The sequence below is a fragment of the Hypanus sabinus genome, chromosome 3 (assembly GCF_030144855.1).
Source record: "Hypanus sabinus isolate sHypSab1 chromosome 3, sHypSab1.hap1, whole genome shotgun sequence".
Classification (NCBI taxonomy): domain Eukaryota; kingdom Metazoa; phylum Chordata; class Chondrichthyes; order Myliobatiformes; family Dasyatidae; genus Hypanus; species Hypanus sabinus.
In genome coordinates, this window is record NC_082708.1 from 185,809,448 (window position 1) to 185,833,201 (window position 23,754).

At 43.1% G+C, this 23,754-nt stretch overlaps 1 protein-coding gene across 2 annotated transcripts in view; it reads right to left on the reverse strand.

The window, feature by feature from the left end:
- Positions 1-23,754, reverse strand: part of sema4f (sema domain, immunoglobulin domain (Ig), transmembrane domain (TM) and short cytoplasmic domain, (semaphorin) 4F) — a 174,555-nt gene that overhangs the window by 4,823 nt on the left and 145,978 nt on the right. The window contains exons 10-13 of one of the 2 annotated variants that reach the window (XM_059965774.1): positions 20,425-20,647; positions 13,322-13,431; positions 6,453-6,616; positions 2,598-2,659 (exon numbers count right to left, since the gene is read on the reverse strand). In XM_059965774.1, the coding sequence (XP_059821757.1) occupies positions 2,598-2,659; positions 6,453-6,616; positions 13,322-13,431; positions 20,425-20,647 (559 nt within the window). The remainder of the gene's footprint in view (positions 1-2,597; positions 2,660-6,452; positions 6,617-13,321; positions 13,432-20,424; positions 20,648-23,754) is intronic. The other variant, XM_059965775.1, reaches the window with a different exon arrangement.

The window sequence follows — 23,754 nt, forward strand, 5'->3', positions numbered from 1 at the left end:
CCTCACCCCCATTCAGGGCCCCAAACAGTCCTTCCAGGCGAGGCAGCACTCCACATGTGAATCTGCTGTGGTTGTCTATTGTGTCTGGTGCTCCCGATGCAGCCTCCTCTACATTGGTGAGACCTGTCATAAATTGGGGAACCGCTTCATCAAGCACATCTGCACCATCCGCCACATGTGGGGCTTTCCGGTGGCCAAACATCTCAATTCTGATTCCTATTCCTGTTCCAATGTATCTGTACATGATCTCCTCTTGCACCAAGATAAGGGACACCCTCAGGAGGAGCAACACCTTATATTCTGCTGGGTACCCTCCAACCTGACGGCATGAATATTGATTTCTTCTTCCTGTAAATAAATTCCCCCCCCTTCCACCACCACTTTCCTTTATTTCCTACTCTGACCTTTCACTTCCTCTCACCTGCCTATCATCTCCCCCTGGGACCCCTCCTTCCATTTTTCCAATGGTCCACTCTCCTCTCCTATTAGATTCCTTCTTCTCCAGTCCTTTACCTTTCACACCCACCTGGCTTCACCTATAACCTTCTAGCTAGCTTGCTTCCCCTCCCCTCACTTTTTTTCTGGTACCTTACCCCTTTTTTCTCAGTCCTGAAGAAGGGTCTCGGCCCAAAACGTCTACTTTTTACTCATTTCCATAGATGCTGCCTGACCTGCTGAGTTCCTCCAGCAATTTGTGTGTGTTTGTTTCTCTGGATTTCTAGCATCTGCTGACTTTCTCATTTTATGTATAGGATAAAGCTTTATACATACACCCAGTGGCTACTTTATTAGGTACACCTGCTCATTAATATAAATATCTAATCAGCTAATCGTGGCAGCAACTCAATGCATAAAAGCATGCAGACATGGTCAAGAGTTTCGGTTGTTGTTCCGACTGAACATCAGAATGGGGAGGAAATGTGACCCAAGTGACTTTCACTATGAAATGATTGTTGGCTCCAGATGGGGTGGTTTGAGTATCTCAGAAACTGCTGATCTCCTGGGATTTTCACACACAACAGTCTCTACAGTTTACAGGGAATGGTGCGAGAAACATAAATCATTCAGTGAGCAGCAGTCCTGTGGGTGAAAACACCTTGTTAATGAGAGAGGTCAGAGGAGAATACCAGACTGGTTCAAGCTGACAGGAAGGTGACAGTAACTCACATAACCACGTGTTGTACAGAAGAGCATCTGTGGACATACAACACCTCAAACCTTGACGTATATGGGCTACAGCAGCAGAAGACCACACCGGGTTCCACCCCTGTACCTAATAAAGTTGCCATTGAGTGTACATAGAGCATGGTCCAAAAGTACTTTTCAGGCAATGCAATACATACAAAAAAAAGTTTTCTCGAAGATGTTTTTACATCCAAATAATCTGTTTTGGCAACGCTGGGAAGAAATAATCATTGACAGAACACTGAGCCAAATTTCTCTGAGAAAACTGAAGAGATTATTACTTTCTAAACACGATCGCCAATAGCATCAGTTATTAAAAGAAAGAAGAGCAGAAGCACAGGAAGACAGTGAGTGCCTAAAGCAAATCAAGAGCAGTGGTGAGAGTGGTGGTAGTTTTACACAATAATGGGATACTTTTTAATCAATAATAAAAAAAAATCATAAATGACTCAATATAATAAACATGAGAAATTCTGCAGATGCTGGAAATCCAGAGCAACATGTACAAAATGTTGGAGGAACTCAGCAGGCCAGGCAGCATCGATGGAAGTGAATAAACAGTCAAAGAGGGTCCAGAGGAGATTGATGAGAATTATTCCGGCAATGAAAGGGTTAATATATGAGGAGTATTTGATGGCTCTGTGCCTGTACTCACTGGAGTTCAGAAGAATGCTCATTAAAAGGTCTTGCATATTGAAAGGCCCTAGACTAAGTGGACATGAAAACGATGTTTCCAAAAGTGTGAGAGTCTAAGACCAGACAGCACAGCCTCGGAATACAAGGACATCCCTTTCGAACAGGGATGAGGAGGAATTTCTTTAGCCAGAGAATGGTGAATCTGTGAAATTAATTGCCATAGACAGCTGTGGAGGCCAAGTCATTGGGTATGTTTAAAACAGAGATGGATAGGCTCTTGATTAATAAGGTTATGGGGAGAAGGCAGGAGAATGGGGTTAAAAGGAATAATAAATCACCATGATGGAATGTCAGAGCAGACTCGATGGGCCAAATGGCCTAATTATGCTCCTATGTCTTATGGGTTGGTAGGTCAATTGGTCACATCGGTGCAACTGGGTAGTGCAGACTTGAAGAGACTCGTGTTGCATCTCTAAAATAAAATTTTAAAATTATCACTGGAGCATAGTGACCTGAGCCCTCAACTGGGGTCCTGGTACGGCAATGCGGAACAGCAGGGAGAGCCTTCACACCAAGCCCATGGAGCAACAGTGTTGTCAATAAAACCTGTGTTGACTTCACAGGAACAGCTGTTCCCGGGAGTGCACGAAGTGGGCCATCAGTATACAGGACAATGACTAGGATCTGCAAAACTGCAGGAAATTACCACCACCGTTAGAACATCGCGTTCAGAATTGAGAAATGACAGATTAAAGATCATATCTTATCAAACATACCTTTTTCATTGTTGCATAAGGTGTCAACTTTCTGATGGACATCCTCCGCACTTACAGAACTGCTGAGATTAATTCATTTTTTAGTGGAGTGAAAAAGCATCACAAGTAGCATTTCATAGTAGCAATTCTATATTAAAAATCTAATTCACCAGAATTTGATCATCAAAATGTTGCACAACACAAGCAAGATGCCAAGACTGGGCTTCTACCACTGAAGGGTGCTGAGACAGTACAACATGTTTACGTTCCATTTTATGAAAAATGTGGATGTAAATTTACAGTAGATATATAGGGAACGCGCTGAGGATTGATCAGACCACATAGAGTATCGTGAGTGGTGTTGGGCTCCTATCCAAGAAAAGACATGCTGACATTGGAGAGGGTCCAGAAGAGAATAATCCCTAGAAGGAAAGGGTTAACATGTGAAGAACATGTAATTAACGTAGGCCTGGAGTTTAGAAGATTTGGGGGTGGGGGATGGGATATCACTGAAACCTGTTGAATATTGAAAGTCCTCAACAAAGTTGATGTGGAGAGGATGATTCCTGTAGTGGGGGAGTCTAGGATCAGAGGGCACAGCCTCAGAATAGAAGTATGTCCCTTTAGAATAGAGATGAGGAAGAATTTCTACAGATTCCTCCATAGGGCGCAGAATCTGTGGCTTTCATTTCTACAGATGGCCAAGTCATTGAGTATATTTAAAGCAGAGGTTGAAAGCTTCTTGACTAGTCAGGGTGTCAAGGAGAAAGTAAGAGAATGGGATTGAGAAGGATAATAAATTAGCCATGATGGAATGGCGGAGCAGGCTTGTCCTTATGTCCTAATTCTGATCTTATATTTTATATTTTTTTTATTAAATGCACACTCAAGACATTTAGTGGTTTCTAGAAGGATCATTTGAATGAAAATCCCAATGATTTAAGGAATCAATTCACTCCCGAATAGTCTAAGATTCCACCCATTTTTCTGGGATCCTAAAACAAATAGTGTCTGAGAAACTCTGTCACATAATACGGTTTGTATCCTGCTCTATGACTGAATTTCAAATAAAAATCAAGGGCCGTACATAGATTTTAAAGTCCATTGTAGTCTAACCCAGAACTGTGTGTAGTTCTGATCTCACCACACGATAGTAAGAATGTAATTGACCTAGAGGAGGAGCAGAGAAATTTCACAGGGGCGTTGACTGGACCAGAAAGCTTAAGTTACAAGGAGAGACTGGATAGGGCGGGACTGTTTTCACTGAAGCAGAAGAGGCTGGGGGTGACAAGAACATGTTTATGGAATTATAAGGAGCATAAAAAGGGTAAATGATATAAAAGTTCTTTTGTCTATTGGGTAGCAGAGTCTATAACTAGAGGGCGTAGGGAAAAGGTTTAAAGGGGCTTTGAGAAGGTATATGGAACAAGTCAACAGAGGAAATGATAGAGACAAGTGTAATTACAATGTTAAAGTATGACATATAACATTTGCTTATTATTTATTATTATTTCTTTTCTCTTTCTTTTCATATTTGCAGTTTTTTTTTGCACATTCGATTAGGTGCAGTCTTTCATTGATTCTAATATGTTTCTAGTATTTACTGTGATTGCCCATTAGAAAATGAATCTCAGGGCTGTATATGGTGACATATATGTAGTCTGATAAAAAATTTACTTTTAATATTGAAAAGTCTGGATAAAATGTTTATAAAGAGGACGTTTCGTATAGTAAGAGAGTCTAAGGCCAGAGGGCACAGCCGCAGAATAGAGGGCATCCATTTAGAACAGAGATGAGGAAATATTTATTCAACTAGAGGGTGATGGCCTTTAAAGACACTTGGCTAGGTAGATGGATAGGAAAGGTTTAGAGGGATTTCGACCAAATGCAGGCAGATGGGATTAACTCAGATGGCCATCTTGATCAGTATGGATTTTTTGGGGATTTTAGGGTAGTTAAGAAGGTCTGTGGGATGCTAGGCTTCATTAACAGGGATTGAGTTCAAGAGTAGAGAGGTCATGTTGCAACTCTACAAATCTCTGGCGAGACCGCACTTAGAGTATTGTGTTCAATTCTGGTCACCTCATTATAGGAAGGATGTGGAAGCTATGGAGAGGGTGCAGAGGAGATTTACCAGGATGTTGCCTGGTTTGGAGAACAAGTCATATGAAGCAAGGTTAGCAGAGCTGGGACTTTTCTCTTTGGAGCGTAGAAGAATGAGAGGGGCTTGACAGAGGTCTACAAGATTATGAGAGGCATAGATAGGGTGGATAGTCAGTACCTGTTTCCCAGGGCACCAACAGCAAACACCAGAGGGCATATGTACAAAATTAAGGGAGGGAAGTTTAGGGTAGACATAAGGGGTAATTTTTTGTTTACACAGAGGGTTGTGAGTGCCTGGAATGACTTGCCAGGGATGGTGGTGGAGGCTAAAACATTAGGGGTATTTAAGAGCCTCTTGGACAGGATGAAAGTAAAATAGAGGGTTATGGGGTAGTGTGGGTTTAGTACTTTTTTTAAGGATTATATGGGTCAGCACAACATGGAGGGCTGAAGGGCCTGTACTATGCTGTAGTGTTCTATGTTAAAGAACTTGTTTTCTTGCTGCATAACTCTGTGAATTCATGTTTCCTTTGGTATCATTCACCCAAAGGCTGCTTGTAATCTGGAACACACTGAGTGTGTGAATGCAAGAACCCTCCATATTTAAATGGTATCAAACACCCAAACTGACAAGATGCAGAAGGTTAGGGACAAAGTGATGCTAAACATCTTGGGTGCCACAGTACAGTAGCGGTTAGCAAAACACTATTACAGCTTGAAGCTCAATTCCAGCACCGTTCTATTGGGACAACACATGAAAGATGCTGGAGAAACTCAGCAGGTCAGGCAGCATCTATGGAAAAAAGTACAGTCGATGTTTTGTGCCGAAACCCTTCAGCAGGACTGGAGAAAAAAAAAGCTGAGGAGTAGATTTGAAAAGTTGGGGGAGAGAAGAGAGAAACACCAGGCGATAGGTGAAACTTGGAGACGGAGGGATGAAGTAAAGAGCTGGGAAGTTGATTTGTGAAAGAGACAGAAGGCCATGGAAGAAAGGAAAAAGATGGGGTGGGGAGGAGCACCAGAGGGAGGCGATGGGTGAGCAAGGGGATACAATTGAAGTCAGAAGTTTACATACACCTTAGCCAAATACATTTAAAATCAGTTTTCACAATTCCTGACACTTAATCCTAGAAAATATTCCCTGTCTTAGTCAGTTAGGATTACTACTTTATTTTAAGAATGTGAAATGTCAGAATAATCGTAGAGAGAATGATTTATTTCAGCTTTTATTTCTTTCACTACTTTCCTAGTGGGTCAGAAGTTTACATACACTTTGTTTGTATTTGGTAGCATTGCCTTTAAGTTGTTTAACTTGGATCAAATGTTTTGGGTAGCCTTCCACAAGCTTCTCACAGTAAGTTGCTGGAGTTTTGTTTCATTCCTCCAGACAGAACTGGTGTAACTGAGTCAGGTTTGTAGGCCTCCTTGCTCGTTTGGATAGATACACAGTCGGAGGGTTAAGGAGGGATATGGTCGACGGGCCTAGGCTGTATGGTTCTGCATGGACTAACTGAGCCGTATATAAATATGTACTTAGTTATCGAAATGATCCCAGTGGAGTGTACGGCTGGTTTCCGTCCCCTATGATTCTTGATTTTTACACGCACGCCACTTTGCAATGAAGTATTTCCAAATGAGCCTGTCCTCTTTCTATTCACCAAATTATGTATCCACAATTTTGTTAGATGGTCTTCAGCGAACTAACCCTCAATTTATATTTGGTATTAAAGCATTTCCCTGTTGAAATTCATTCATAGTTTTAAGACCACACACCTCTGGGTGCTTATGCTTTGATTGTGAATACATTCCGATTTCTGGGCATCCCAGGTACATGATGGATCCCTTGCCAGGAGACAGCCAGCACAGCGGGAATATCGGCTGCAGTTCACTGCTGGAAGTTGAACCAGCCTGTTATATGATCCAATGTAGAGAAACCCCTGAAAAATATTAATCAGTGCATAACTCACATTTAACCAACACGCAGCTCACATACAAATTCTTCTTCATTAAACAATTTTCAAACTAAACTCTTCTTTCTTTGATACAAGATTGGTACAGGAAACTCAGGACCCATACCACCAGGTTCAGGGACAGTTATTATCTCTCAACCATCAGGAAGGAGATACAGGAGCCTCAGCACCCACCTCACCAGGTTCAGGGATAGCTACTACCCCTCAACCACCAGGCTCCTGAACCAGAATGGTTAACTTCACTTACCTCAAAACTGAACTGATTCCACAACCTATGGACTCACTTTTAAGGACTGTACAACTCATGTTCTAAATATTTATTGGGTATTTATTCATTATTTTTATTTATTTATTTATTCTTTTATGTTTTTGCACAATTTGTTATCTTTTGCACATTGGCTGTTTGTACGACTTTGTTCTGTGTGGGATTTCATTGGTTCTATTGTGTTTCTTTGTATTTACTGTGAATGCCCACAGGAAAAAGAAACTCAGGGTACTAAATGGTGACATAGCATGTACTTTGATAATAAATTTACTCTGAAGTTCAAAAAAGTGGTGGATACAGCCCAGTCCACCATGGGTAAAGCCCTCCCCACCACTGAGTACATCTACACAGAGTATTGTCACAGGAAGGCTGCATCCATCATCAGGGACACCCACCACCCAGGCCATGCTCTCTTCTCACTGCTGCCATCAGGAAGAAGGCGCAGGAGCCTCAGGACTCACACCACCGGGTAGAGAACTGTTATTACCCCTCAACCATCAAGCTCTTGAAACAAAAGTTCAAAGTACAAACTTATAAAGGTACATAGATGTCACAATTTTACAACCCTGAAATTCATTTCCTTGCTGGCATACTCAATAAATCCACTGAAATAATAACCACAACAGTATGAATGAAAGACCACACTAACTTGGGTGTTTAACCAGTGGGCAAAAGTAGCAAACTGTGCAAATACAAAAAGAACAAAATAAAAATAATAAATAAAAAAGAAATATCGAGAACATGGGATGAGAGTCCTTGAAAGTGAGTCCATTGGTTGTGGGAACATTTCAATAATAGGGCTAATGAAGGGGGTTCAGGAGCCTGATGGCTGAGGGGTAATAACTGTTCCTGAACCTGATGGTGTGGGTCCTGAGGCAGCAGCGAGGAGAGAGCGTGTCCCAGGTGGTATGGGTCCCAGATAATGGACACTGCTTTCCTGCGACAGTGTTTTGGGTAGATGTGCTGAATGGTGAGGAAGGCTTTACTCGTGATGGACTTGGCCATATTCACTACATTTTGCAAGTCTTTCCCTTCAAGGGCATTGGTGATACAGCCAGTCAATATACTCTCCACCACACATCTACAGAAGTTCATCAAAGTTTTAGATGTCATGCCGAATCTTCACAAACTCCAAGGAAGTAGAGATGCGGCTGTGCTTTCTTTGTAATTGAACTTGGGTGCTGGGCCCAGGACAGGTCAACCAGAATAAAAACAATTGAGGAATTTAAAGTTGCTGGTCCTGTCCACCTCTGAGGCCAGCCACCAGACTCCCCTCCTGAAGTCAATAATCAGCTCCTTGGTTTTGCTGATGTTGAGTAAGAGGTGGTTATTATGGAACCACTCAGCCAAGTTTTCAATCTCCTTCCAACATGCTTATTTATCACCACCTTTGATTCGGCTAATGACAGTAGTGTTGTCACCAAACTTGAACATGGCTGTGCTTAGCCTCACAGTCAAAAGTGTAAAGTGAGTAGAGCAGGGGGCTGAGCACACAACCCTGTGGTGTACCTGTGCTGATGCAGATTATAAGGGAGAGGAGGAGGAATTTTGGACTATGGGGCTAGGCCGGGGGTCGGCAACCCGCGGCTCCGGAGCCACATGCGGCTCTTTTACCTCTGTGCTGCGGCTCCCTGTTGCTTTGGGAAATAATTGGTCTTTTGCAGCATCCGCGCCCATGGGGGCCAGGTTGAGGGAGGCTTAAAAGCAAGGCTGTTTAGTTCGAATAAAGTTATTCGACTGCAGTTTACTGACTGCGTGAGCACACCGCTACAACGTGTTTTTATCGCTATTAATATACGTCACCACTGCCAATACCTGACACCCGTCAGTGCGCGATTTCTTTAATTTTTCGATCCAAGGTCGGCTAACTATGGAGAATTCTAAAAAAAGAAAAGTGACTGAAGAAAACAGAACGTTTAATGATACGTGGACAGATTCATTTGCTTTCACTGTTGACGAGACTGGTTTACCGGTATGCTTAATATGCAATGAGAAACTAGCAAACAACAAAAAGTCAAATGTCGCAAAGCATTTCTAGAATAAACACGCAGCCTTTGCTCAAAAATATCTGGATGGAGATGAGAGAAAAAAAGCCGTTTCGGAACTGATGCGGAAGGTTGATCTGAGCAAAAATCATTTCAAGCAATGGATGAAGTCCGGAAAACCAACGACATACGCTAGTTATATTGCCGCTCAGGAAATAGTCAGGCATGGGAAGCAGTTTACAGATGGTGTTTATATAAAAGAATCTTTCATTAAGATTTCAGAACATCTATTCACGGACTTTAAAAACAAGAGTGAAATTGTGCAGAAAATCAGGGATATGCCCCTCTCTGCAAAGACTGTCAAAGACAGAACCATAAAAATGGCAGAAGACATCACAAGACAGCAAATTAAAGACATCAATTCAGCTGTGGCCTACTCGATTGCCTGTGACGAGTCTAAAGACAAAGGTGATATTGAACAAATAGCGTTGTTCTGCCGGTATGTAAACTCTGCCGGGCCACAGGAAGAACTGATTGAGTTGATACCTCTAAAAGGCCAAACACGGGGGGAGGACATCTGTGAGGCTGTCTTGAATTGTTTAAGAGCCAAAGGAATAAAGACTACCCACCTGGTGTCAGTAGCTACTGATGGGGGCACCGAATATGACGGGAACGCACAAGGGAATTGTGGCTTTACTGCAGAAGTCGCTGGACAGAAAGCTGCTGATTTTTCACTGCATCTTGCACCAAGAGGCACTGTGCGCTCAAACATTTCCTCCGGAATGCACAGAAGTAATGGATGTTGTCATTCAGATTGTCAATAAAATAATGGCAAAAAGTTTAAATCACCGTCAATTCCGTTTGTTACTGGACGAGCTGGAAAGCGCATATTCTGATCTCCTGCTGCACAACAAAGTCCGGTGGCTGTCCAGAGGGGAGGTGCTGAAACGCTTTGTCGCGTGTCTGGAAGAAGTGAAAACTTTCCTGGGCAGCAAAGGGCTGGAAAAGCTACACTTCATGGTAGACATGACAGCGCACCTGAACATGCTGAACACAGCTCTTCAGGGGAAAGGACGTACAGCCCTACACATGTTGGAGGAGTTTTGGCATTCGAGCGCAAGTTGACAGTGCTTGCCAGAGATTGACAGAAAGGCACTTTGTCTAACTTCCCCAATTTGAGAGAGTTCAAACAAGGTCACGACATGATAAATTCGGAGTATTTACATTCTGCAATCATCGCAATGCAAACATCGTTTGGGAAACGCTTCTGTGAGTTCAGAGAGGAAAAAAACACATTATCCTTCCCGGTCACTCCCCTAAGCATCGATCCATCCCTACTGAATACGACTGCATTGGCAGGTGTGAGTAAACCTGATCTTGAGATGGAACTGGCCGAAATAGCTGACAAAGACATATGGGTGTCCAAGTTTAGACGCTTGACAGCAGACCTTGAAGATGTTGCCCGTCAGAAGGCCGTTCTTGCTCAGAATCACAAATGGAGTGATATTGAAAACCTCCCTAAACCGGACAAACTTGTGTTCGAAACATGGAATGCTATCCCCGACATTTATGTAAACATTAAAAAGTACGCGCTTGGAGTCCTGTCGATCTTTGGATCCACATATGTATGTGAGCAGGTGTTCTCCAACATGAACTTTATTAAAAACAAACATCGTGCACGCCTCACAGATGACAGCTTGCGATCCTGTGTAAAGATGAATGTGACGTCATACAGCCCTGATGTGCAGATGCTGTGCGCTGAGGTCCAGGAGCAGAAATCCCATTAACCAAGTATGATACATATTTTAATTGCCTATTATTTTAGGAATATTCATATTTTTTCATTGTTCAGTGAAATAGTCCTTTTATTTTTCAGGTTGACAGCTGGCTGACGTTATTTTTGGTTTGCTGCTGGCGGAAAATTTAAGTTCAGCGTTTTTCATAAATACAAGAAGAACTCAAATAGACATTGAGTATTTTACTTAAAAGTAACCTTCAACCCAACGTCTTTTTTTCGGAGTTCAAAATGTTTTTGTTGCATGCAGAAATGTAATTTCGTTTTCTCTGCAGGAGTTCATCGATGTCATAAATGCAACACATTATAGTTTGTTTATACATAGCATAAAGGCAAAAAAAAACGTTGTATGCAGTGTTATTTCATTTTAAATGTCAAACAGGTTTTGCGGCTCCCAGTGTTTTCTTTTCTGTGGGAAACGGGTCCAAGTGGCTCTTTCAGTGGTAAAGGTTGCTGACCCCTGGGCTAGGCGTTTCCAGCAGGACAGATGATTCATACTTCATGTCGCTTAGTGAAACATCATTAATATGCAGAACCATTAGTGTGTTGTATTGTGTCATCAACTAAAGCTTGTTAATGAAAAGGAAGCTTTACAGAAAACTGTCCATCAATTAACACAGAAAGGCTTATTTAGACAGAGGGAGGTGAATCTGTGGAACTCATTGCCACAGATGGCTGTGGAGACCAAGTCATTGAATATATTTAAAGCTGACATTTATAGGTTCTTGATTAGTAAGAGTGTCAGACTTGCAGGGAGAAGGCAAGCAAATGGGGATTAGAGGGATAATAAATCAGCCATGATGAACGGACCAAATGGCTGAACTCTGCTCTTACAGTCCTGTGCACAAGTCTTAGGCACTTGAATATAGCCAAGGCGCCCAAGACATTTGCACAGTACTATAGTTATTTTATGCATTGCACTGTATTACTGCTGCAAAGAAACAACAAATTTCATGACCTGTGCAAGTGATGATAAACCTGATTCTGATATGGGTCTCTTTCGTGTACTGAGAATGGGAAGGGAGCAGGGAGTGGGGAATCGTGGTTGGGGAGAGGGGAGGGAGTGGGAAGCAACAGAGAGACATTCTGTAATGATCAGTTAACCAATTCTTTGGAATCAAATGACCTTGCGTGGTGTCTCAGGGCTGGGTGTGTCTGCACCCCTGCCACCCCATGCCCCTGGCACTCCTTCCCTGCCACCCGTCCCACACCCTTCCCGCAGCACTCCACTCTCACCATTCCCAACATCCACCAGATTTACAAACTCACCCTCAGCTCCACGTTGACAAGTACAGGGCAAAAATCTATATATATGCCAAAGACTATTGTACAGCACTCCAAGTCTGCGGCTGACACCAGTACTGTATGTGTTATTATATTATACTCTTGGAGCCAGCTCCTCTAAAGGCTGGAGAGTTAGCTTCATGGCTTGCTCCCTGACTCTGAAGCAACAGTAACTGTTGAAGACAGAAGGAAAACGGATGCTGCAATCCAGAACGAAACTCCTGACCTGAGAATGCAAATGTCGACTTACACTCTCTGCTGTTTGAAGCACTTGAGAGGGATAGTAAATCAGCCATGATGGAATGGCAGGGCATCATTGATGGGCTGAATGGTCTTATTCTGCTCCTATCTCCTATGGTCTTATTATGCTAAAGTCTTCTTTCTTCTTCTATAGCACTGAGAAAACACAATCAGCACATGGCTCTTTTGTTTGGATCTTCCTTCAGCTCATTGCATCTGCAATGTACAGTGGAACACCAGAATAGCCTGTTGAACCTGCTCCACCATCGACATATCCGTCCTCTAACTCCTACACAGCACAATAAAAATCTCAGACATGCGGCCACTTTATTAGGTACGCCCGTACACCTGCTCATTAATGCAAATATCTAATCATCCAATCAGGTGGCAGCAACTCAATCAAGTATGCAGATATGGTCAAGACGTTCAGACCAACCACCAGAATGGGGAGGAAATGCGATCTAAGTGACTTTGACCGCGGAATGATGTTGATGCCAGACGGGGTGGTTTGAGTATCTCAGAAGCTGGTGATCTCCTGGGATTTTCAGACAGCAGGGCTCTCTAAAGCAGGGGTTCCCAAGCTGGGGTTCACAGACCCCTCGGTCTAGGCATAAAAATGGCTAGGGATCCCTGCTCTAGAATTTACAGAGAATGGTGCAGAAAAACAAACAAAAAAATCCAGTCAGCAGCAGCTCTGTGGGCAAAAACGCCTTGTTAATGAGAGAGGTTAAGGAAATTGGCCAAACTGGTTCAAGCTGACAGGAAGGTGACAGCAACTCAAATAACCATGTTACAAAAGTGGCGTGCAGAAAAACACACAACACATTGAACCGCTAAGTAGGTGGGCTACATCAGCAGAAAACCATGAACATACACTCAGCGCCCGATTTATTAGGTACAGGAGATGCTTAATAAACTGACCACTGTGGATACAACCACTGGATCAACATGGCAATGAGTTCAACAGGAATTGGACAGAATGTGCAATGCAGCTTATAGAACAGGAAGTCTGCTGAGATGAATGGCCACCCATAGTTACGAGAGTGTTGGCATCAATCTAATTTCTGTTCACTCCGTTAAGTTTGATCGACTGCCATCCTTACCTGCTGTAACTTAATGCTGACTACTTTCTCCTCTGGTTCAAAGATGACATAATCCTCCACCACAAGAACTTTGGAGCCAGTCTTGATCACTTTATGCAAATGTCCGGTTTCTATGATAAAAGTACAAAATAAATCTATGCTGTTTTTTTTTAATTTTATTTAGAGATGCAGGGTGGCACTTCCACCCCAACGAACTGCACCACCCAGCAACCAATCTATTTAACCCCAGCCTAATCACAGGACAACTTACAATGACCAATTAACCTACTAACTGGCTGTGAACTGCGGGAGGAAACCAGAGGACCTGGGGAAATCCATGCACTCATGGGGGAAGGACAGACAAACTCATTACAGACAGCAATAGAACTGAACTCTGAACTCCGACGCCCCAAGCTGTAATAGCGTTGCACTAACTGCTACACTTGTTCTCAATTAAATTTAAACAGATGCAGTATACAAAAACCTCCAGTTCATATGGCAGGTTTAGGAGATAAATCTGACTTTAGCCTTAAAGCTTCCTACTTTAAGGACCCCCAGCATCTCATGACTGGCTTATTTGATAAAGATGGAATACTATGATAACACAACTGCTTCATTGGCACTGTGGCATGCTCTATATAATAGATGGTGAATTAAATGCACCTTAGCATTTTAAATTGCTACGTTCATAAATTCACTACTTTCTCATGAAATAAAACAAAAAATATCTCCCCAAAACTTATGTGAATGACTTATAGACAATCAGTGTCATAGCCCTCCAAGATGATCACAACCTTTTTGGAGGCTTACATACCTCAATGACCTGGAGAGCTACGTTGGCTGGAGTCAGGGCTTTATGCTTTGGCTCTTGGTAAGGTCACCCATGCCAAACAGGTCAAAGGGTAGAGGCCAGACTAGGAGTGGTCCACTGGTCCTCCCAGGTTCGGGGGTCAGCTCAGGGCTGGCAACCGACTGGTAAAAAGCCATTATGGAAATAGCTATGAAGAATCCTTCTACATCTGAGTGTGATGGTATTCCAGAGTCTCCACCCAAGACTTGCATGGCAGACAGGAGTGAAAACCGAGAGGAAGCTACTGAGACGATGAAGGAAGCCCTGAACAGCACCACTGGTGGAAGACCTTCATTGCTGCCCTGACTGCCAACAATGTAACAGGCAGTAAGTTAATGTCATAGCTGTCTTGTTTCAACGTGAGCAACGGATGACGGCCAACAATGGAATTTATGTCTACATAAGCAAACCCTTGGACAAAATGTTAAACTGCATTCCATTTGGCTAAGGTGAATGATAAAAGATTCCACAGCCCTATTTCTAAAGTGTTATAAAATTGAATGGGTGACACTCTGGAGCCAAATTCAGTCCCTCAGAAATGATTGCCGTATTGACTGACGATGCTAGTGCATACTTTGGGCTAAATACTTCCTCATACAGCAATAAATGGCAGATGACACTAAAGTAGATGGTATAGTGGACAATAAAGAAGGTTATCAAAAATTGGAGGGGGTTCTTTGTCAGCTGAGTACATGGGCTGAAGAATGGCAAATGAGTTTAATTCAGATAAATAAATACAAGGTGTTGCATTTTGGAAAGTCCAGTCCAGGTCGGATTTTCACAGTGAACGACAGGGTTCTGTGGGGGAGACAGAGAGCAGAAGTGGTTCACTGAAAGTGAAGTCACAGACAGTGTGGCAAAGAAAGCATTTGGCACACGGGACTTCGTGATTCAGGGCACTGAGTATAAAAGTTGGAAGGTTGTACAGGACACTGGTTAGATTCAGAATCAGGATTATTATCACTGGCATATGTTCTGAAAATTGTTGTTTTGTGGCAGCAGTACAATGCAATACACAAAAAACTATAAATTACAAAAAGACATATATATGAAATACTAAATTAAAAGTGAACAAAAATAGTTTTCACGGGTTGCTTCAGAAAGCTGTTGGCAGAGGTGAAGAAGCTGTTGCAGAATCATTGAGTGTACTCCTCCCTGATGGTAGCAATTGGAAGAGGGCATATCCTGGGTGATGGGAGTCCTTAATTTAAGTCCACAATTGCAGAACTGTGCTCTGGTCACCCTGATGTAGGAAAGATGTGATTAAACTGGAAAAAGTGAAGTAAAGATTTACAGGGATGCTGAAAGACCTTGAGGGCCTGAGGCAGAGGATGGGCAAGCTAGACCTTATTCCGTAGAGCAGAGGGTTCCCAACCTCTTTATGCTATGGTCCAATACCACTAAGGAAGGGGTCCATGGACCACTGGTCGGGACCCCTGCCTTTAAGGTGATCTTATAGAAGTGTATAAAAATCAATAGGGGCTTAGATAGGGTGAATGCATTCAGTCTTCCCTCCACAGCAAGAACTAGAGGGCAAAAGTTTAAAATGCGGAGGAAAGCTTTAAGAGGAACAGACTGTCAAGAATACAGGCATATCAATAACCTTCAGACAGTCAGTCGGTGTTGCTACATCTCAAACTGCATTCAAGTTGTAGAAGGCATGAAACTAGAGATAGACAGCAGACATTGTGGGTTAAATGGCCCCTCTCTGTACCATAACCAATCAACGATGCTGTGAATACTCTGCGGCAAAGAGACACCATAATTGATCTTATCCAGATGTCCAAACAGGAAAGCTGCTACTTAATAATCAGCTTCAGAACTCTGGATAGGTTCTTCCACCCTCTGCCCAAAAGTGACGGCATTATAATTTAGAAGACAACCATGATGTGGGTAACAGTCAGAAGAGGGAAGGGCAGGAGTCAAAGGCTACAGAGTACCCCTGTGGCTGCCCCCCTTTACAATAAGTACTCCCGCTTCAGTACTGTTATGGGGAACAGCCTACCTGGGGGAAGCAACAGTGGCACAGAGTCCGGCTCTGTGGCTCAGGAAGGGTAGGGAAAGGAAGAGATGGCAACAATAATGGGGGACTCTATAACTAGGGGGTCAGACAGGCAATTCTGTGGATGCAGGAAAGAAACACAGATGGCAGTTTGCCTCCCAGGTGCCAGGGTCCAGCATGTGTCTGATCGCATCCACGATATCCTGAAGTGGGAAGGAGAACAGCCAGAGGACGTGGTACATATTGGTACCAACGACATAGGTAGGAACCTCAGGATTACTGCCTGTACCACATGAGTGAGCACAGGAATAGAATGAGTTGGAAGATAAACGCATGGCTGAGGCATTGGAACAGGGGGCAGGGATCATCGGGACCTCTTTTGGGGCAGGTGTGACCTGTACAAAAAGAATGGGTTGCACTTGAATCTCAGGGGGACCAGTATCCTGGTGGGTAGCTTTGCTAGGGCAAGGGGGAGAGTTTAAACTAGAATTGTTGGGGGTGTGGGAGCCAAACTGAAGAGACAGAGGAAGAGGCGTCTGGCTCACAAATAGAGAAAGCTTGAAGACAGTGTGAGAGGGAGGATAGGTAGGTGATAGAGAAGTGACGCGCTCAGACCAATGGTTTGGGATGTGTCTATTTTAATGCAAGGAGTATCATGAACAAAGTGGATGAGCTTAGAGCGTGGATCAGTACTTGGAGCTAAGATATTGTGGCCATTACAGAGACTTGGATGGCTCAGGGGCTGGAAGGGTTACTTCAACTGCCAGGCTTTAGATTCAGAAAGGACGGGGAGGAAGGCAAAAGGGGTGGGAGTGTGGCATTGTTGATCAGAGATAGTCATGGCTGCAGAAAAGGAGGAAGACATGGAGGGATTGTCTACAGAGTCTCTGTGGGTGGAAGTTAGGAACAGAACGTGGTCAATAACTCTACTGGGTGTTTTTTATAGACCATTCACTAGTAACAGGGACATCAAGGAGCAGATAGGGAGACAGATTCTGAAAAGGTGTAATAATAACAGGGTTGTCGTGGTGGGAGATTTTAATTTCCCAAATATTGATTGGCATCTCCCTAGAATGAAGGGTTTAGATGGGGTAGAGTTCGTTAGATGCATTCAGGAAGGTTTCTTGACACAATATGTCGATAAGCCTACAAGAGGCGAGGCTGTACTTGATCTGGTATTGGGAAATGAACCTGGTCGGGTGTCAGGTCCCTCAGTGGGAGAGCATTTTGGAGATAGTGATCACAATTCTATCTCCTTTACCATAGCATTGGAGAGGGATAGGAACAGACAAGTTAGGAAAGTTTTTAATTGGAGTAAAGGAAATATGAGACTATCAGGTAGGAACTTGGAAGCAAAAATTGGGAACAGATGTTCTCAAGGAAATGTACAGCAGGAATGTGACAAATGTTCAGGGGATATTTGTGTGGAGTTCTACATAGGTACATTACAATGAGACAGGGAAAAGATGGTAGGGTACAGGAACCGTGGTGTACAAAGGCTGTTGTAAATCTAGTCAAGAAGAAGAGCTTACAAAAGGTTCAAAAAACTAGGTAATGATAGTGATCTAAAAGATTATAAGGCTAGCAGGAAGAAGCTTAAGAATAAAATTAGGAGAACCAGAAGAGGCCATGAGAAGGCCTTGGTGGACAGGATTAAGGAAAACCCCAAAGCATTCTACAAGTATGTGAACAGCAAGAGGATAAGACATGAAAGAATAGGACCTATCAAGTGTGACAGTGGAAATGTGTGTACGGAACCAGAGGAGAGAGCAGAGGTACCTAATGGGTACTTTGCTTCAGTATTCATCGGAAAAAGGATCTTGGCAATTGTGGGGATGACTTACAGAGGACTGAAAAGCCTGAGCATGTATATATTAAGAAAGAGGATGTGCTGGAGCTTTTGGAAAGCATCTACTTGGATAAGTCACCTGGACCGGACAAGATGTACCCCAGTCTACTGTGGGAAGCGAGTGAAGAGATTGCTGAGCCTCTGGCGATGATCTTTGCATCATCAATGGGTACAGGACAGGTTCCGGAGGATTGCGGATGTTATTCCCTTATTTAAGAAATGGTGTAGAGTCAGCCCAGGAAATGATAGACCAGTGAATCTTACATCAGTTGATGGAGAAGATCCTGAGAGGCAGGATTTACGAACATTTGGAAAGGCATAATCTGATTAGGAATAGTCAGCATGGCTTTGTCAAAGGCAGGTCATGCCTTACAAGCCTGATCGGATTTTTTGAGGAAGTGACTAAACACATTGATGAAGGTAAAGCAGTAAATGTAGTGTATATGGGTTTCAGCAAGACATTTGATAAGCTACCCCGTGCAAGGCTTATTGAGAAAGTAAGGAGGCATAGGATCCAAGGGGACATTGCTCTGTGGACTGGCTTGCCCACAAAAGGCAAAGAGTGGTTGTAGACTGGTTATTTTCTGCAATGGAGGTCAGTCACCAGTGGTGTGTCTCAGGTATCTCTTCTGGGACTCTTCATGATTTTTATAAATGACCTGGATGAGGAATTGGAGGGATGGATTAGTAAATTTGCTGATGACACAAAGGTTGGGTGTGTTGTGGACAGTGTGGAGGGCCGTCAGAGATTACAGCGGGACATTGATAGGATGCAAAACTGGGCTGAGAAGTGGCAGATGGAGTTCAACCCATTTAAGTATGAAGTGGTTCATTTTGGTAGGTCAAATATGATAGCAGAATATAGCATTAATGGTAAGACTCTTGGCAGTATGGAGGATCAGAAGGATCTTGGGGTCCGAGTCCATAGGACACTCAAAGCTGCTGCACAGGTTGACGCTGTGGTTAAGAAGGCGTATGGTGTATTGGCCTCATGGGATTGATTTTTGGAGCACAGTGATAGTGTTGCAGCTAATAGGACCCTGGTCAGACCCCACTTGGAGTACTGTGCTCAGTTCTGGTCGCCTCACTATAGGAAGGATGTGGAAATCATAGAAAGGGTGCAGAGGAGATTTACCAGGATCTTGCCTGGATGGGGAGCATGCCTTATGAGAATAGGTTGAATGAACTCAGCCTTTTCTCCTTGGAGCAACAGAGGATAAGAGGTGACCTGATAGAGGTGTGCGAGATGATGAGAGGCATTGATCGTGTGGATAGTCAGAGGCTTTTTACCAGGGCTGAAATGGCTAACATGAGAGGGCACAGTTTTAGGGAGCTACAGCTTGGAAGTAGGTACAGAGGAGATGTCAGAGGTAGGCATGTTTTGTTCGTTTTTTGTTGTTTTTTTTTTACACAGAGAGTGGTGAGTGTGTGGAATGGGCTGCCGCTGACGCTGGTGGAGGCAGATACGATAGGGTCTTTTTAGAGGTTCCTGGATAGATACATGCTTAGGAAAATAGAGGGCTATGGGTAACCCTAGGTAAATAATAAGGTAAGGACTTGTTCGGCACAGCTTTGTACACCAAAGGGCCTGTATTGTGCTGTAGGTTTTCTATGTTTCTGTTTTTCTGTTTCTATGATGCCCTTCCTGTGCTTCAGGTCAAGAGGAATTAATTCTACTTGGTATAAGTTCTATTGCTGTCTCCGGAACTGCAAGAAAAGCAACTTTCATATTGATTCTCACGTTTTGGGTATCATTGAGAAGACCATAATGTTTTGTCAATCCACAAAATGCTTTTGAAAGGAATTCCACCGGGGGGGGGGGGGGACACTCAGTGGCCTCTTTATTAGGTACACCCATACACTTGCACGTTAATGCAAATATCTAATCAGCCAATCACGTGGCAACAACTAACTGTGTAAAAACATGCAAACGTGGTCAAGAGGTTCATTTGTTGCTCAGACCAAATATCAGAATGGGGGAAAAATGTGTTCTAAGTACTTTGACCATGGAATGATTGTTGGTGCCAGATGGGGTGATTTGAGTATCTCAGAAACTGATGATCTCCTGGAATTTTCACAAATAGTCTCTTAAGTTTTCAGAGAATGGTACAAAAACAAAAAGCATTCAGTGAGTGGTGGTTCTGTGGGTGAAGACCCCTTATTAATGAGTGAGGTCAGAGGAGAATGGCCAGACTGGTTCAGACTGACAGGAAAGCGACAGTAACTTAAATACTGAACAGGATACAGGTCAAACCTCGAAGCGGATGGGCTACAGCAGCAGAAGACCATGAACATACACTCAGCGGCCACTGGGTTAGGTGCACGAATAAACTGGCCACTGAGTGTATGTTTCCTTTACCGCCCAAACAGCAAAGGAGAAAGCTGACCACTGATATACAAGAAGACAGGGTACAGCTTCTTACCTGTTCCCAAGTACAAAATTTCATAATGCGAACCATCTTGGGAATTTTCTCTCTGGACAGTAATCTTGGAATACCGCGTGTCTTTCATGATTAGGAGTGGCTTCTTATCAATTGGAGTTATAGTTCCTGCCAATAGCAGATGATCTCGAATAAACATTAGCACGTTGTCTGGAAGATCTAACGTTGTATTATAGCCTTTCGTTTTCAGCTCATCAGTGATGCACTAAAATAAAACACAAAAAATATCACTCGGATTCTTTAACAATGTTTGCCACAGTCAGATAGTTTCTTAACCAGGTCCCTTTCACTCAGGTGCCCCTCATCCTAATTCTCTACATAGACAGTGCCTCGGAAAAGTATTCATCCCCAAACCCTTTGTTCTCATGAGTATTACAACCAGGCATTTTGATCAATTTAAATGAGAATTTTTATTTATGAATCACCTGTTCCTTTTTCCCCCCACAGTAGAGCCCAAAAAAACAGGGAAAATTGTAAAGCACTAAAATCTTTAAAATTCAAAAACTGAAATGTTAACAGTTCAAAAGTATTCATCCCCCTTTGCTCAATACTTAGTTGAATCATCCCTTGCAGATATTACAGCCAGTAGTCTTTTTGGATAAGTCTCTTTTAGCTTTCCACAACTTGATGGAGCAAAATTTGCCCATTCTCCTTGCAAAATTGCTCAAGCTGTGCCAGGTTATTTGGGGAGCAGCGGTGGACAGCAATCTTGAGGTCTTGCCAGAGATATTTGATCGGGTTAAGGTCAGGTTGACTGGGCCACTCAAGGGCAACAATCTCCTTCGTTTGAGCCACTCCGTGGTTGCTCTGGCAGTGTGCTTTGGGTTGTTGTCCTACTGAAAGACGATCTACCTGGCAGATGCTAGCAGCTTTTTTCCAGAATCTCTCTGTATCAAGCAGTAGTCATCTTCCCATCCATCCTGACCAGATTTCCAGTCCCTGCTGCTGAAAAGCATTCCCATAGCATGATGCTACCTCCACCAAACTTTACAGTAGGGATGGTTTTACCAGGCTGATAGGTAGTGTTAAATTCATGTCACATGTACCACTCGGCATTGAGGCCAAAAAGTTCCACTTTAGTCTTGTCTGATCACGTTGCTACAGTATCTTCTAAATGATGCTTTGCAAATTCCTTACGGACAAGGAAATGCTCCTTTTTAGCCAGGGTTTCTTCCTTGCCACTTTTCATGAATGGCATTCTGGCAATTGAGGAAGTGCAGCGTAGATTCACTAGGTTGATTCCTGGGATGGCAGGGCTGTCTTACGCAGAGAGATTGGAGAGATTGGGCTTGTACACGCTGGAATTCAGAAGATTGAGAGGGGATCTGATTGAAACGTTTAAGATAATTAAAGGATTTGATAGGATTGAGGCAGGAAATATGTTCCAGATGTTGGGAGAGTCCAGTACCAGAGGGCATGGATTGAGACTAAGAGGTCAGTTATTTAAAACAGAGTTGAGGAAGAGCTTCTTCTCCCAGAGAGTTGTGGAGGTGTGGAATGCACTGCCTCGGAAGACGGTGGAGGCCAATTCTCTGGATGCTTTCAAGAAGGAACTGGATAGATATCTGATGGATAGGGGAATCAAGGGATATGGAGACAAGGCAGGGACTGGGTATTGATAGTGAATGATCAGCCATGATCTCAGAATGGCGGTGCAGACTCGAGGGGCCGAATGGTCTACTTCTGCATCTATTGTCTATTGTCTATAAATGCCCTTTTTGTGCCAGGCCTTAGAGATTGTGAAGCCATGAACTTCATCTCCAGTTGTAACCGCTGACTTCTGCAGCTCACTCAGAGTGACTGTTGGCATCACGGTAGCCTCTCTTACAAATGCCATTCTTCTCCGGGGGCTAAGTTTAGAGGGGAGGCCTGACCAAGGCAGTGCGACTGTGGATTCATATTTTTTCCACTTTTCCCACCAAGTATTGCCTCTGAGCTCTGAGGAATATTCCGTGCCTTTGAGATGGTCTTGTCCCCTTCCTCAGATTTGTGCTTTTCTATTATCATTTCCCTGACTTGTCTTCAATGCTCTTTGCCTTCATTTTGGTTTGGCCTGCTGAAAATATACCATACTGTCGGACCTCACAGAGGGAGAGGATATTTATTCTTATGGATTCATGGAAAACAGGTGATTCTCCTATTTTCTACATTAACAAATTGGGTGAGTCGGTAAGGTAGGAAAGTTAGCGTAGTAATTACAAAGGAGACGAATACTTTTACAGCCTCATAATTTTGTTTTATAAAAAATATTTAGTAAATTGTTGACAGATTTTGAAATTTTTCTTCTGATTTGACAGTTCAAAAAACCTACTTCAATATATTTTGAATTTAGAAAATGGGGTAGTAAAAGGTGGGAATAGTTGTGGGGGCTGAATACTTTATCAGGGCACTGTAGCTCAAATGACACTCTAAGGACCTACAGAGACTCCTTACAGAACGGTGCTGGAATTGAATTCTTAACCCCAGAACACCCCGAGCTGTAACAGCGTCACGTTAAACACTACACCACCATGAGTACTGGGATTTTAACAGTCCTTCTGCCCAGAGACACAGACAGATTGGACAGCCAGCATCTTTTTCCTCCAGCACAGCAACGGCCGATACCAGAGGACATCTGTTGAGGGCAAATGGAGGAAAGCAACAGGGAGTTGTCAGAGGAAGGTGTTTTTTTCAACAACGCACAGAGTGGTGGGTGCCTGGAACGCAGTGCTGGGGATGGTGGCAGAGGTTAATATAATATGGACATCTAAGAGTAGACTCATGGATGATAGAAAAATGGAAGGCTATGGGCTGTGTCAGAGGAAAGGGCAAGATTGATCCTGGAGTATGTCTAGATAGGATAGCACAACATCAAAGGACAAAGAGCCTACACTGTGCTGTGCTATGTTTAATGCCATCACTCCCTTCCAATTCTCCTATTTCTGATTCCCATAATGCTCAAAAATATAATGGTTTCAGAAATGAATGTTCAAGCCCTTTTTAATGCCCTCTGAGCTGGAAAATTCCACAGAACCCTCTATATGAAAAGTTGCATTTTCTTGTCCATTAGGCACAAGACATTGGAACAGAATTAGGGCATTCAGCCTATTGAGTCTGCTCTGCTATTTTATCATGGCCAATTAACTATCCTGCTCAACCACATTCACCCGCCTTCTCCCCATAACCTTTGACATCGTTCATTATGCTCATATGCTGTAGACTATAATGGTCTTTCCATGACCATGATTGCTCTTGCCAAATCTTTGTACAGAAGTGTTTTACCATTGTCTTAATCTGGACAGTGTCTTTACAAGACAGAAATTGTCTGCTTGG